Source organism: Channa argus, chromosome 1 (genome assembly GCF_033026475.1).
Source record: "Channa argus isolate prfri chromosome 1, Channa argus male v1.0, whole genome shotgun sequence".
Lineage (NCBI taxonomy): Eukaryota > Metazoa > Chordata > Actinopteri > Anabantiformes > Channidae > Channa > Channa argus.
The window spans coordinates 24,306,963-24,322,715 of NC_090197.1; the positions used below are offsets into that span (position 1 = coordinate 24,306,963).

The 15,753-nt window shown below is 38.0% G+C and overlaps 1 protein-coding gene across 4 annotated transcripts in view; it reads right to left on the reverse strand.

Annotated features, from left to right (window-relative positions):
* The window catches only part of ptprua (protein tyrosine phosphatase receptor type Ua), a 194,143-nt gene that overhangs the window by 11,413 nt on the left and 166,977 nt on the right, over positions 1–15,753 (reverse strand). For all 4 annotated transcript variants that reach the window (XM_067508765.1, XM_067508749.1, XM_067508739.1 and 1 more), the window contains 6 exons: positions 14,206–14,242; positions 8,516–8,613; positions 6,212–6,328; positions 5,188–5,342; positions 3,373–3,508; positions 776–925 (listed from right to left, as the gene is read on the reverse strand). In XM_067508765.1, the coding sequence (XP_067364866.1) occupies positions 776–925; positions 3,373–3,508; positions 5,188–5,342; positions 6,212–6,328; positions 8,516–8,613; positions 14,206–14,242 (693 nt within the window). The remainder of the gene's footprint in view (positions 1–775; positions 926–3,372; positions 3,509–5,187; positions 5,343–6,211; positions 6,329–8,515; positions 8,614–14,205; positions 14,243–15,753) is intronic.

The window sequence follows — 15,753 nt, forward strand, 5'->3', positions numbered from 1 at the left end:
GATTTAATATACTGCTTCCTTCTGTGACATCATGGGAAGATGCCCTGCAGTGGAGATTCCTGAGCTAAGCTTCTTAAAAACCCTCCAAAACAGTGATGCAGTTTCTGGCTTGTTTGTAGCTTTGCATATTGAAATCACATCATCCAAATATGTATTATTTATTGTATCTTTTTCCTGTAGCTTTTACAATACAAATGCAGGGTTGAATAAAGTTGTTTGTGAAAGCTGATAAAAAGAAATAACACCTCTTGGCGTTGAAGCAGTAAAAAATGTCTTATTCAAAATGAAGGGACGAGTTGTAAATGTAAATGTTACAAATAATCCTGAAATGGTTCATAAGCCTTTTACATGGTGCAAACCACAAAATGATTTTGAATCAGATGCAGCCTCTTTTGAACAATTAATCTACTGTACTAAGTAATAACAACACTACAGCTCATTGTTAAGAGTGGTTAATGGTTGGAATAAAGTCACTAGACATGTGCACAAGCTGTTGCTGTGTTTGGATATTATTTAGCTATATCCATCAAATAACAAAAAGAGATCCCGCTGTAGAAAGGTCTTTTAATTGTAAATATCCCACACTGTGAAAAGGGTGAAACTAGCTGCTGAAGCTGTGGGACTAATCTGAATGTTCTTCCATAATTGGAACTATAACAACATCAGAAATCTGACACATTTCAGTAAGAGCTTTTGCTTTAGGCATCAATGTGAGCTATGAAAAGCCATCATATAAAAATCTACAAACCTAAGCACAAATGTTAGTGTGTGTTACCTGAAACTCCTCTCTGAGCTGTGAGGTGTTGCTCTGAGAGTCAACCTTCAGCATCTCCTTATAGGTGAGAGCAAACTCATTAACAGGGATGGCAGTCTCTCCACACAGACAAGCCTCCAGGATGGCATCGTGGATGAACACATACTGCTCCTAAGAGACAGCCAGCGATGGAAACATTCACAAATTTACAAAGTCACACAAAATCCTCACTGCACTTATGAGCTGCATAACTGTTAATTGCCCACTTGTGAAGAACAATGCAGAATTTAATTACTGCTGTTGAATGTTGACTAATAGTCCTAACTGTCAAATATTCTTCACATTGCCAAGCCCACTCTGAGACATTACTTCAAGCGGAAAATTGTCTATACGTCTATATGGGGTAAAAAGTGCAGAAAACACACATCAGAGAAGCCAAACACTGCCCACACACAATATCAGAATAACGTAATGAGCTCTGCAATTAATGAGGAAACTAGCAAATTTGTTTTGACACAAAAGATCAAAGAGGGAGCAATACATTTTGAATAACAGTTAAACTGCTCCATTAAATTTTCTTTAAATTATTGTTAATTTGTTCTGTTATTGCAGAGACATGTTTTCAACTGGTAGTCAAACTCTAAAGCAGAAAGGTGAAAGGAGGTATGAATGATTAAATAAAAGAAAGATAAGAAAGATTATTGTTTGCACTTCCAATTTATTATTAAAACTGCATTTTTAATTTAATTCTGACTTTCGATACCTTTGTTTAGTGTAAAATTGTATTTTCCTTATTTGTTTATGCAGTAGGTGCATGCGTAATAGAAATATAAGAAATATAAGGGCAAGAAAACGTCTTCACTACATGTACACAAACATTTACTGTAACAATACTGCTTATGGGAATGATGGCAAAATGTGTATAGTAATTATAAAAAAAACGGTTAAAGGTCACTGCTAAATAAGCAGTATAAGGTAAATAAAAACACATCAGATTTGTATATTAAAATGTTGTAACTGATCAGCTTAACTTTTAAATCGAATGCTGTAACAAAACAATAAAATAATAGAATAATAGTACATTAGTACATTATGTAGTACTTTTAGTATAATGACGAGTGGGGATGAGCCTGGGACCAAATTTACAGTTACAAATGTACAAGTACAGATTTGACTACTTCCACGGCAACATGATGAGAAACCAGCATTTTACACTATTTTAATCTTTTCCACTACATGTAAGAGCAAAGCAAATGTAAACACTGCACTGACTTGGCTTTAGGTTCTAAATATTGTGCTGGTAGCCATTTTATATACATAACAGATGATCGTCGTAAAATGTGATGCATTACAATCAAACTGCTCAAACAACAGTAAAATAATTTAGGTTAGCTCCACGCGGGCCAACTACATATTACATAAATGGTCAAATGGACAACAGCAAACAGGGGGAACTCTAATGAGTAATTTTAGCTATAAAATTAAAGCTGCACTCCTCAATTATTTGTTACCAATGATTTAAACAATTATCTGAAAATAGTATTATTTGCAGTGATGCATCTACAGACATCTCTATCGTTTCTCTCAGATAAACTGAGTTTTTTTAACCTCTTTAATTTTATTGTTTTTCCTTTTCAGGCCAAAACAGTCAATCAGTTATGAATAACAATGTTAAGAAGGAACCAGAAAAGCTCTGGCGAACTCGTACACTACTTGCCCAAAACAATAAAGAGCCAAAATAAAGTTGGACATCTAGTGTAGAATTTCAGCCAAAAGAAAACTAAAAGAAGCAGCAGACCTTTTTTTTTTTACATTTGTGTACCATGGTGTTTTAAAACAAGTATATTTTAAGGTTTTTGAAAATGATTGAAAACTTTTTTAGCAGTAAACCAATATTTCTCATAAGCCCTTAGATGTTCACCAGCTAAACATCACAGCTCAACAGAAGAGGCGAGTGCATGATTGAGTTAACGGGTCACAGAAAAATCAGTATGTGATAGCATCAGGGCAGAAGTGTTCAGATAGCAGATGGTACAGCTTGAACGCTGGAATCATGACTTCACAGAGCATTGGTGAGGTTAATGGATAAAACCATTTTACAGTTACATAAGTACGCACTCTAATGCACTTGTGGTTTAACTTCTAATAGACGGCACTGTTGGGGTTTGTAATTTGAGTTCTAGTATGGAAATTTTCCCATGAATTTCTTTTAGTTTTTTTCATTGAGACCAATAAACGAATTGCATTAAAGGGGAATTGCATTGCTACAGACTAGCCCAGACTTCCGCTCTTTATAGAACAGCTCGATAAAGCAGCGGCTGACACTATTTGATTTTCTTTTTCTGACCTGCAAACTTTGCTCTAAACACTTTTCTAAACAATCAGGTGCTGTGATAAGCTCATTGTATACTTCTTAGAAAAGATGCAGCTTCACATATACTTTCCATGTGAACTGTTCAGGCTTACATCACAATAACTTCAAAATGGTTATAGTTTTTTTTTAATGAAGTATTTCTACACTGTGTTACTTGTACTCACATGATGTATCTGAACATGCTGAAATCTAGAAATCTGGATTACAGACAGCTCTATAACCACATTCCTGCCCTCCCACTCACTTCAGTCTGGATCATGTTGATGCGTCGTGAGCAGAGGGTCTTGACACAGTTGTAGATGTCCACCACTCCTTCACACTCAGCCATATCCAGCATGACATCCAGCACAATGTAGCAGCCAGTCCTTCCTGCCCCCATACTGATGCAAAGGACAGAGACAGATCAACAAGCTTAAATACAAGGAAAAAGTGTAGGCAGTAAGTCTTTAGTTATGATCAAGATACTCTTCCCAAAGTGAAGTCCAGTGAGAGGCTTTGCTCTGTGAACAAGGAAAGGGAATACAATGACCTTTATAATCTAAGTTTATGTGTGAAAGTTATAAGCCTTTTAGCCTTGGAGAGTGCAAAGACATTTAATTGAACTGGGTATACTGGTCTGTGGCTTGAATGTCCTGACATAACGCTGCAAGGCAGGTGTGGGTGTCTGTGAGTGCCTTGGTCCTCCAAAGATACGGTAATGTTTGGTTACTTTAAAACCCATCTAATGTGCCTCCAGAACACACGGGACATTGTAGTTTTTCAAAGTTTTTTTCAGTGCAAAGAAAGAAATAAAAAAACACTGCACTTTATCAATATTGTCAATTACTTATAAAATGCAAGAAAAAAGGTCCTTAATCAGAATTCAACTCCACAGTCAGTTTACTGGAGTCGACAGGTTTAATTAAAATAAGAACAGAAATCAGCAACAAATCTCAGCATCCTGGTGTTTGTTGAATATCCTTCTTGTGCCAATGTTTACCCATGATCATATTGCTCATACTTGCTTGACTTCAAATGTGAATATTACTGACAGGCAATATGCTGAACAATATTAATTTCCATGATTGTGTTTGCCTGCATGGTTCAGTGCATTTAGGCTGTTGTAAAAGCTGTCAATCAAATTCATGAAAGAGTTTACATGAACATTGCGTGTTTGCGCTGTATGTATGGTTCATTGCGGTTGGTGAGAATGCTGTCCATCAAAGCCTGATGCAGCTAACACCGTTTGAAAAAGGGTTGTCTGGGTCTGTGGCCTGAAAGTCAATAGAACAACCAACCACATGATTTTTTTGCAAAATAGATTAGTGGCTTTTGCATCTTCTAATCGATCTGCAAGTGATCTGTAGCAGAGAAAAAGACATCCCTTTTCAGCCAGTCGAAGTCTGGTGATTCACACCACACCAGACATGAAGAGCGAAAAAAGAACCCCCTAAGGGACTCTGCAGTTACACCGTCCTCCTATTTATTTTTTGTTTTTTGGGTTTTTTGATGCTAGAACAAGCAGAAGTAGTGTTTTGTCAAGGTGCATTAGAAAAACTCTATTCTCAGCCACTTATATTCTATCGAATTCTATGTGAATTTACCAGTTCAGCAAACCTAATTTTTTTTGGCGAAATGTCATTATTTTTCCATATTTTGGGCTTTTCCATTTATTTATTAAGACAGATGCACATATAAATAATTACATGGAAATGAAACCTGTGCAACATCACAGTGTCCAACAGTCCTTCACTGAAAAGGCAAACTGCCTGTGCCTTTGTGAATTTCGTGCTGGTTATGTGTGAAACACAACATCCTGTTGGACAGACTTATTTTATTTTTGTTTGTATCACTATTGTGCTCTCCACCTACACAAAAAAAGACTGAAAGTTATTTTTGGGAAATGCAGAAAACACAAACCGAAATAAAAAGAATGCAGAATTAAGTGGGTTAGAATGTGCTGACGTCAGAGAAATAAGATATCAAAGAGAACAAAAAGAACTCAGGGTGAAATTATTTTTAAAAATCATATATCTGTTAGGTGTTTTGCTCATTATCAGAGATGAAGGTGATGACTTACCTGCAGTGGACCACCACAGGCCCCGCATCGGGAGGTGTGGAGGCCTTGACCCGACGCAGGAAGGCCAGCAGGCCAGTGGCGTGGTAGGGCACGCCGTGCTCAGGCCACGAGGTGAAGTGGAACTGACAAACCTCATGTTTGGCAGGGTAACCTCTCTGGGGTGGGAAAATAAAATGTTTTTTTGAGAGAAGCCAACTTAAAATAACCAAGTAAAGGAGCAAAAGGAGGAGGCCATGACACTACTACACCAGTGGGAGGCAGAAATTTACAAAACAGTGTTTTAGTATTAACAGAGTCAAAGCACCATGGTCTAAATCATCAACCCAGCAATTGCCCCTCGGCTGCTATTTGGTAAGGACTGAGGAAGAATCTTTTTTTTTTAAAGTATTATTTTTTTATAAAAAGTACACTTTACACTAAGGTAGGACTGATCTGAGCACTGGATAAATACAGCTAATCGACACAGGAAGCACTCTTACTTGTGCACAACAGAGAAAGAGAGAGATAGTGGAGGTGGGAGGGGGCTCTATTGAATTGGAGAGCTTATCTTAGTAATATAGTAATGTGGTATAGCACAGTATTGTTACAATAGTAAAACACATGGTCAGAATACTGAAGGTACACAAGTAACTATTACTTATTTTTTAAGGTAATCACTTTGCATTCTTTTCACACTAAATCGGACAAACAAAGTTGCAGGAAATGTCACATTAGTTGGCCCAACTTATATAAAGGTAAAATTTTAAATTTGAATTACAGTACACAGTACGTTTAACTTCAAATAATTTAGTACATTTTCAAGAACGGTAGAGTTTTTCTTTCAGTTGTGTAAATTAAATTGGAAGCATACAGCTCAAAAAAATCATTTGTAAGTATTAATAAAATTCCTGTTCGAGTTGATTTATTTTAAGGCCATTGGTTTGCATGCTTTTTTAAGTAAGGTTAACTAATTAGAATTCACAGTGTAAATTGGTGGGTATACAAGAGAGAGCTGATGTAAAAATAATGTGTGAGCATGACTCACCCTCTCCATAGCGAAGGTGCGGACCGTGTACTCTGCCAGCGTTTCTGTCTTCAGTAGTGTTATCTTAATGTCACCATAGAGCTCTGTGTCATCAGGCCAATACTTGCAGCACTTCATCTGGACAAATAACAAACAGCTGAAGTTCACAAAGGTTTTCTCACAAAAAAAACCTCACACACACACACGGCAGACTTATCTCATTACTAGACAACAAACGTTCATAGCACTTAGCACTGAGATTCACCAAGCAACAAAGGTCACAATAGGATTAGAGCATCACAGTTTTTCTAACTATTTGGATTTTGTACTGTTGTTCCAATCCTCTCCACCATCGGTTGTGACACCAATAGTTGTTAAAACCAAGATAAGACATGTTTTGATATTATTTCTAAGGGCAGTGAGGGTATTATTTCCTCTATCTGCAGCCAGCTGGCCCTGCAACCCTTCACTGTTAACTTTTAAAGAGAATGGCTGTTGTATTTTTATGTTGATGCAATGCTTTTCTTGTACTGCTGGCTGTGTGCTGTCAACAGTTTCTTCTGCTTCAGGCTGCAAATGCATATTCAGAATCAAAAACATTGTGTACTTATAAAGCATGACAAAGAATATCCAGTTGTAGCCTACGGAGGGCATTCGTTGCACTGCCATGTGAAAGGGTGGAATGCTTAAAGGCCAATTTTAATTATACAGGGTATTTGTTCTTTCCCTTGAGTCCCTGTTAATTCGTGACCCTAGCTGACACTTATTTGGTTGCACTGCTTGTCTGTTATTTCAATAAAATAAGATAGCATACCATTCGGAATTTTTGATTATTAGGTGTATTTAGAATGGAAACAGCTGAAACATGAAGGCTTTGGTTGTAAAATCTAGGTAAGGGTACCAACAAAAGATTGGTGAAAGAAATGGAGATATCTGTTTGCTTATTTTTGTAGATTTCTGAAGATTCCCTCAAATAGCTGGACATTTCTGCATCACCTGATTATATTTTGCACCACAAAACTACTTGATACATAGAGATTAGTTGTTGATAAAGATGCAACTGTTGTGTAGCTTAATTCTTTCCTGACCTGACACATATATTCCATTGTTAATCACACAAAATGAGATGATTTTAAATAATATTTAAGAAAGATAACACTTTATAGCCGAAATAACTAAACATTGGTCGCTGTAGGTCAGTCCTCCACAGACCAAAGGGTCAGTGGTTTGATCCCCAGTCCCGGCTATGACGGTTGCGTCACAAAGGGCATCTGGCGTAAAAAAAAAAAAAGGTGCCAAATCAACATACGGACAATGATCCGCTGTGGTGACGCTGAACTCACGGGATAAGCCGAAAGGACAAAAATAAATAAATAAAAAATTCTAATCAAAGACCAAATAGCATCAGTAAACTTACCTTGGCAGGATATTTCCCGCTTAATCAAAACCACATAAACACTACTAAATGAGACTGCAGAGACCTCTCAACGACTCTATGTACAGATGAAACAAATATTGGCTGCTAAACTGAATGACCTCATTAAAACAGGATGTACGACACAGACTTGTACTAATGTGAAGTTAACTGCTAAACAGCTCCCACCTCAAACTGCCAGGTGTAGAAGATGTGAACTGACAAAATGAACAGTAATTTCTATTATGAAGCAGAGGGCCTTGACAAAATGCTGTTCATAAAAATGGGAAAATATAGATTACACTTCACCAAAATTCATTCATTATACAAAGCAAAGTATAACACATTAAGTTTATAAGCCCACACTGAATGACTAAATGACTAGGTTGACACTGCACTTGCTGACACTACAGTGCCTTCACAAAGCCAACTGCTTTGACCCGACTGTACATCGCTGAAAAATCCACACATTATTAAAATTTTTAGGAGCTACCTGAGTTAGTAAATCAGATTGGAACCTGACACATCAAAACATTTGTGCTCGATACTAATGAATGTGGCATCTGGTCAGTGTATAGGACTTTTGTCAAACACATTTTGAATACTTTAACTGTAGCTCAGTGTCTCAGTGACTGTGTATTCAGTCGAAGCACGAAGAGTTAGTAGAACAAAGGTCCCAATGTTCATATATGAACTTTCATATACATCAAAGCTTTGCCCTTGGAGCACAGCGAGCAAACAAAAGGTGATCGGTCATGACCAGACAGCAGCTGCCATTTCCTCCCACAACACAGAGCACAGCTACTCTTCTGATATCGTGTATGATAAAAGGAGCTTCAGAAACATATTCCTTCCATCCATCTTCACAGATGGCTAGAGAGGTCGCTAGACAAAAGGCATGAGAAACCTACCCTGCCCACTTCCACCAGCTTTGTGATCATGACAATGCTGAAGCAGTTCTCTTGCCAAACCATCCTCCAGAAATCGTAGATCATCTCCTGCTTGGGGCCTGCGGAGGAGGAGATGCATAGCAGAAGTATAGATGGAGAGAAGTGAGACAAAAAAAAAATAGAAAGAAGGTGGAGGAAGAGAAAGAGAGGCGGACAAGGAGAGCAGAGAGTTGAAGCATAAGTCAGAGAAACTAGCAGCAGCAACCTACAATGTAGAGGGGTGTTGTATAATCCATGCCAGGGAACAGAGTAACAATGTGTCATTCATGAACTATTGCCCATGCTGTGTTCTCGTAATACTACAGAGAAATGTCATTTCAATACACCCACAAATCCTCAGCCATTGTGCAAACAGCCTCCTGTATTGCCTCTCTCAGACACCGGTGGCTGACACAAATCACAGCCCCCTGGAGAAGATGACACTTTCATTGATTTCATTACACTGTGGCGTTGATAATATCACAAGGTCCTCCTTCATACTGCCTCCTCTGCCAAATACACTATACTCTTTTAAGTGAACGAGATATCTTTTTATTTGTACCCACAGCATTTGTTTAATAGGAATATTATCTTGTCTTCTGTAACTAATCGAGATGACTTTTTTAAAACTACACATTATCATACTTTTGTGTGCTGGAAGAGTACTATATCATATAATTCTTTAACTTTATTATACAGTACAAATACATATAGTATCTGGGGTAAGGTTTCAGAAATGACAAAGTATTGGGCCAATATCCCACTAATAACAATGTAACAGGTTAGTATCTAGTAATAGTGTTGCATAGGAGGGTTGTGATAACAACAGTCTGGTAATATTTTTTTTTTATTTTTACACACACACGCACACACACACACACACACACACACACACACACACATACACACTCTGTAGTAATTGTAGCTTTTAGTGTTTGGCTTCCACATCGTTACCCATTTGTGTTTTGGCCACCTACCTACGTATATTAATTTGTTATACCAAGCTATTACCTTCTCATTACTTTAACACTAACTTGCTATTTTCTAATAACTTTATTATTAAAAATATAACCTCCCTATTAACTGGTTATTACCCTATTATTGTGTAATTTGCATTTCCATTAACGCACTGTTACCCTGTTCTAACAGAGCTTTAAAGTGCCATCAATTATTAATTTATTTCTATTTTATTTGTAGAACATATACCTTTATAAGCGCAACTCAAAAGTTTAAGAGTTATCTTAATCTAGTTATCTCAAATTGACTTAAAGTAGCAAAAATATTAGCACTAATGTTTCAGATCTTTTAGTCTAAGTATACAGTATATGAAGCTGAAGTCAGAACATCAAGGGCTTTACAGGCCAGGAGTAGATTCCTAAATGATAAGGCCACTTATTCCTAAATGATAACAAATCCTACAAATCCTACAAGACCATAATATGATACAAAGTACAGTTATTCTACTTTTCCTCGATTGCCCAATCATTCCAATCAAAGCCCAGATGACAAACAAATTCAAGCTGACATTTCTTGTTGTTAATGTGATCTCTGAAATGCATCTGGCTGTACTCCTGAAAATAAAGAGTCAAACCAGCCTTATCCTTCAAAGTTGGTGGATAAAATGATAAACACCAGAGGAAATATGAGAATTAGAGAAATGTGACAGTGTTTTTTGGTTCTACTTAAAAGACTTATAGGGAGGTGAGTAAAAGGGGCATTGTTGTATTCCTCCCCTGCTGCTGATAACAAACAAATGGAGTGTTGAATAGAAAGCACTGGATTTTTTAAATAATCTTGGATACAGTAAAAATAAAATAACACATGGTCCTTTACAGGCTTTTGTCCATACAGATAAATGCATACATAGAGTTTTTTGCCTTCTTTTACTTCCACAGTTGTTTTAACAATAGGAATCAGAAGGTATGCATTTACCCGAGAGCAAACATAAAAAGACCTCCAAAGGTTGAAAAACACAAGAGGAAAAACAACCTTACATGCCTGATAAAACAACAAGGCATCTGCCAAGCCTGACGATGGCTTTCCCTTCCATAACAGTCAGATACTGGTCTTCACTGTAGTTGACCTGAGGTTAGCTGCTACGTGCCTGTATACACTTTATTAAACACACGTAGGCAGCTACTTTAACCACTTCACATAGTTATTTACAGCACCCTGTTACCAATCGCTATGCTGGCTTCTCTGTGTATTAGTGATGTGAGATGTTAATTTCTCTGCAGCAGGAGAAGCTTGCTAATGTGTCGCCAGAAGGACGTAGCACTCAATGTAAGCAGGAGTGGTGTGTGTGATCCTGGGTGAATCTGTATGCATAGCACAACATGCTGCTGCTTTGGACTGAAGCTTTCAGAGTGTGCTTGGCATTTCTCCTCTGTGTCCGCCTCCCCGTCACCCGCCTCCGCGTGCTCCCTCATCTCTGGACATAATAGAGAGTTAGCCCAGAGCACCTGCTGCCTACTGCAATAGCACAGCTGCCTTAAGACTCATCTAAGAGACAACAAATCAACCTAAACCTGCTGCCTGGCAGCTGACCACCCAGGGCTCAGTGTGCATATGCAGAGTGTGAGGGACAATTTAAAGCCTTAATGATGCAGTGTATGTGTTGCATGGTGCATGTGCGTAAATCAGTGTACAGCAGAGGTAGAAACGACTGCAGTAATTATACCCAAAGCCACCAAACTCATGGATGCATATTTAAATATAAAGAAATCTAAATTTGGCAGAGTTCTTCTGAGTGGCAGATTTTGCAATTCAATCAGCAACTAGAGAAATAATACTCTGATTTATGGGGTTAAAACATATTTAAAGAACACTGACTGCAAACAAATATACTGCAGGTGCTTCTTTCAAGTACTCTTAAAAAAAGATTTTTTGTGTTAACCTTAGTTTGGCTTTAAAGATTTGGTAATATAAGCAACTATTAGTATTAGTGTGAGCTACATAAGGAGTACGTGTGTACATACAGTATTATGAATATTACAGTACCCCTATTTGGTGCTGACCCATAGACACTGGGTTACAGTGTGTGCTGTATATGGTGGGCACAGTGTCTTACCAGATTAGCAGCAGCTGCTTCAGTGCAGTGCACAGGATGCATTCAAATACAATACTGAGGGCACTGTAGCTCTTTTACATATGTGAAGTGGATGTTGCTTTATGCACATGCAGCATTATTTATAGCTGCATCTGTCTCACTCATGTGTACTAGAACAGACATACAGCAGATTTTTACCTTGCACTTCTTTCCTCATTTGCTTTTAGTTCATGACCATAATTACCGTAAACGTGGAGCTCTGTTACACAGAACACTACGCCTGAACGCATCCTGACACTAACACAGAGGACTGCAGCTGTTGCTACTTCTCTGCTAATGTGCTGCTCACACTAAACCTTCTGGTAAAAGACCAGGGGCCAGTGTTAAAGCCTATTTTACAGGAAAGCTCACTAGCTTCAACTGCATGAAATATGTTTCTCAAAGATCGATGCAAGAAACGGTTTGACACGATTATGATGCAATTAACTTACTCTGCATGACCATGAAGCATAATTGTTTTTACAGACCAAGTATGTAATACTTAATTATGACTTAGAGATCTCATAACATTTCAGACTGACTTAGAGTAATCTGTTTTTTAGGATGTCTTCACTAGCACAGTAGTTCTGTGATAGTTTTTAATACTTCCAAAACTCTAGTAAAACCAAACTGTCAATAGATAATTCGGTGGACTTAGATTTTCAAGATGTCAACAAATAAGCTATAAATCGAGGTTTAATTTGCAGCATATAGTAGAACACTGTATGTTTCTTCTGTGGCAGGAATTTGAAGACGGCACTTCAGAACTTGCCTGAGAATCATTACGTTGTCAAGTTTCCTTCATTGATACGAGGAACTCATCGAGTTATCTTTACGCCCAATGGTACAAAGCGAAACTTTGCCACATTTAATGTTGCTAAATGTAAAAGTTAAAGCCCACAGTGCAACTTTCTGTATCTATTACAACACAACACTTTCTCTTCTCATGAAGACTTAACATTTAATGTTTAATGATTTCTCAAGATCCAGAGATGATTTGTTCAAAAGTTACAGTGGTTAATAATTTGTCACTATTTGAGACACAATGGCATGATGGTTTAGGATTACCTAAATTTATTCTTAATTCTCAATTTTATCTAGGCAATTTAAAGACTTACTGAATACAATCTTAAATATCAATTTGCATGTTACATTTTCAGCATAGTAATTGAGGAAGTGTCACATTAAACATTAAACAAAGAATTAAATCGTTTGCACAAGTTCTACGGGAAACTGGAAGCATTGTGTTGCCATGGATATGGATAGTCACACTTTTGGCTGAAAATTGAACGTCCCTTTATAGCCTAAAGCGAGGCTCAGTTTATAGCTATTTATTGACATTTCGGGAAGTCCGCCAAAATCTCCATCAAAAGTTCTGTCTCACTATAGAGTTTGGAAGTATTGAAAACTATCACAGAACTACCATGATACTGAAGACATCTTAAAAGACGGATTATTCTAAGGCAGGTTCTGAAATGTTCTCAGATTTATAAGATTCCTAACTCATAGTTACGAGATCAGTTTTTCGTAATTACAAGATAAGGTCTCAAAATTTTTTTGGTTCGGTAAATGCATTTTTTTTAAATACCTATTTTTCCATTCAACATTTCAAGATACCATTAAAGAAAAATGCAAAACAAAATTTTGACTTTGACCCCAATCACACATCACACTAGGAAGCACACACATAGTTTTGACCCTGTATTTTATGATATATGCACATACGTATACTATACTATATGGTTTCCATGTTTTCCAAAAGAGAAAAGGTATTTTAATTATTAACTAGTAAGTGATGCTTTTGTTTGGTTCTTAATGAAAATAATCAGCACTTTGTTTCATTCTTTCTATCCGTCATTTCAGTTCTGCTATACCTCAAGTTCACAAAGTACAGTACTCTACTTGAATATCACTCTGTGGCACTCTTTCCACCTCTGCTGGCACCCTTGTATGCAGAATGCGTTTGTGAGCAAAATGTGAAAGACTGAAAGAGAAATTTTTGGAGGTTACTTTTGTGAAGTGGTAGAACTGAGACCAAAGTGAAAGATGGAAAAGAAATCAGAGGGGGATTACGAAATGAAAAACAGATTCACTGAATAAATAGGATCAGAGCTGGGAGAGAATAAAGCAGAATGTCTTGCTCTTTTTTTTTTATATCAGTCTCTTTCTCGTCTTTCTGTCTGTCTCCCTCTCATGTACGTGCATGAATGTGTTTGTCTGTGTGTGTCTCTTGGGAAATGCAGCCTATATAGTGTATCAGACCGACATCAGAGAGATGGTGCACCACACATGCAGATGGCGAGGAGGAGAGAGACAAAGGCAGAACTTCACAGAGAGCGGCAGTCAGTAGAGTTACAGTGCAGACTGATTGACAGTTACAGTCAAATGCTGTTATGGGAGTGTTTCTCACAGATGGAGGAAAGTGAAGCTTCACGGTGGAAATCCAGATGTGATGCATGATGCAACACAGACTCCTCGTTGTTAACACATTAATAATTCAGTGAATTATTGTCAGTGGGGCTGCAGTGTAAAGAACATCACACACGTAAATATTAGCAGTTGCTGTTGGGTACTTTACACTCACCTTGAGTGGCGATGAAGTGGTTTGATCGTTGGTAACCCTGTGTTAACAGAAGGAAGAAGGATGGCAGAGAAAAGACAGAGAAAGAAAGGAGAGAGTTAATCATTACAAGAGCACATGATGAAGTGAAAATCTAACTCTCATTTTATCCCACTCCCATCCATTCCCTTTCTCCATTTTCAGCTTCAAGTCATCTCTTATTCATCTCAGAGCAAGTTTGATGTCAGCGCTATGCTAAATTTCTGCTCTGCTTCTGACTGAAGATAATTCAGCGGCCGTGAAAACTAATATGAGCCATGCTATTGGCTGATGGCGCGCAGTTTAAAATACATCAGCGTGTTTGACAGGCTAAATTCTTTAATTCTTTGAACTGTTTAGGCTCTCACTTTGGGTGAAGAATTGCACTTGAATTACAATGCCTCGAAAAATGGCATTAATTCAACTTTTTCTCTGTGTGTCTGTGAGCCAGGCCATTACATGCAGAGTAAGAGAGCTTCATTTCAAAGGCGGCCTGGCGAGCGGTGCTTTGCATGCAGGCAGGGCTGCTGATCAAAGGTAGATTGACAAGCGAGGGATCTTCAGCTCTGGGAGTAATTCTACCTGAGTGACACTGACTGATCTGGCTGTCTCCTTTCTGCACAGCTTGGCATTAGTGCAGTTATGATACAGTGTGCATGGCCTGGAAGGCTATTAGCAGTATCCTGGCCCTCCACCAGGCAAAACCTGTGTGCTGAATGCAAAGCAGCCAGCCATGACAGATCCCCAGAATTAAGATTAGTGTGCCCTCTCACCACTCCTGGGAAAAGTGATATGGTAAACATTTGTGCGCTACAAATTGTAGTGTACAATACTAGACTGCCGTTTCCCCCACCACCAATGCCCCCTACACACACACACACACATACAAACACACTAATAGGTTTATGCGCACTATTAAGTCAGGCAGCCACACAAATTACATTCCATAACTGTCATGCTACAGAGGGAAGTTGAGATGAATGGCTATCCATATGAAAGAGTACAGAGACCCTCGTTCCCAAAAGTCTCTGCAGCTGAGTTTCTCTGGGTCAAGCAGTTTCCTGTCTGTCACCTTGGCAACCACATATTCCAATAGCAGACAGACAGCAAAACATCAAGCTGAGTGAATTCACAATGGACTGGAAAGAAGAAAAAGTACATGCAGAGTAATTGGAAGTTTAGATTGCATTATGAATTCTATCAAAATACAGAAACAATGTTGAATTTGTTTTGCCTTGGCAAATTTGGCCCACTCTAACTACAACCTGTGACAACACACTGAAAGTCCTCCTCGAGTCTAAAGGAGCTCATATTTAACATGCATCTCAGAATGACTTGTAGGGATTCTGCTGCAACTTAAATCGATAAAACAATAATGTACATCCCTGAGAGTTCTTCCTTTGAGACTGAATGATATTAGTGGCAACACTTAGAGCTTTTACTGTATATAGCATTTCCTTTCAGTATAAACTGTGAGCTCAACAAATTCCTATAATTTACAGCCTGCATTTGAAAATCAGCTGGAGGAAAAGC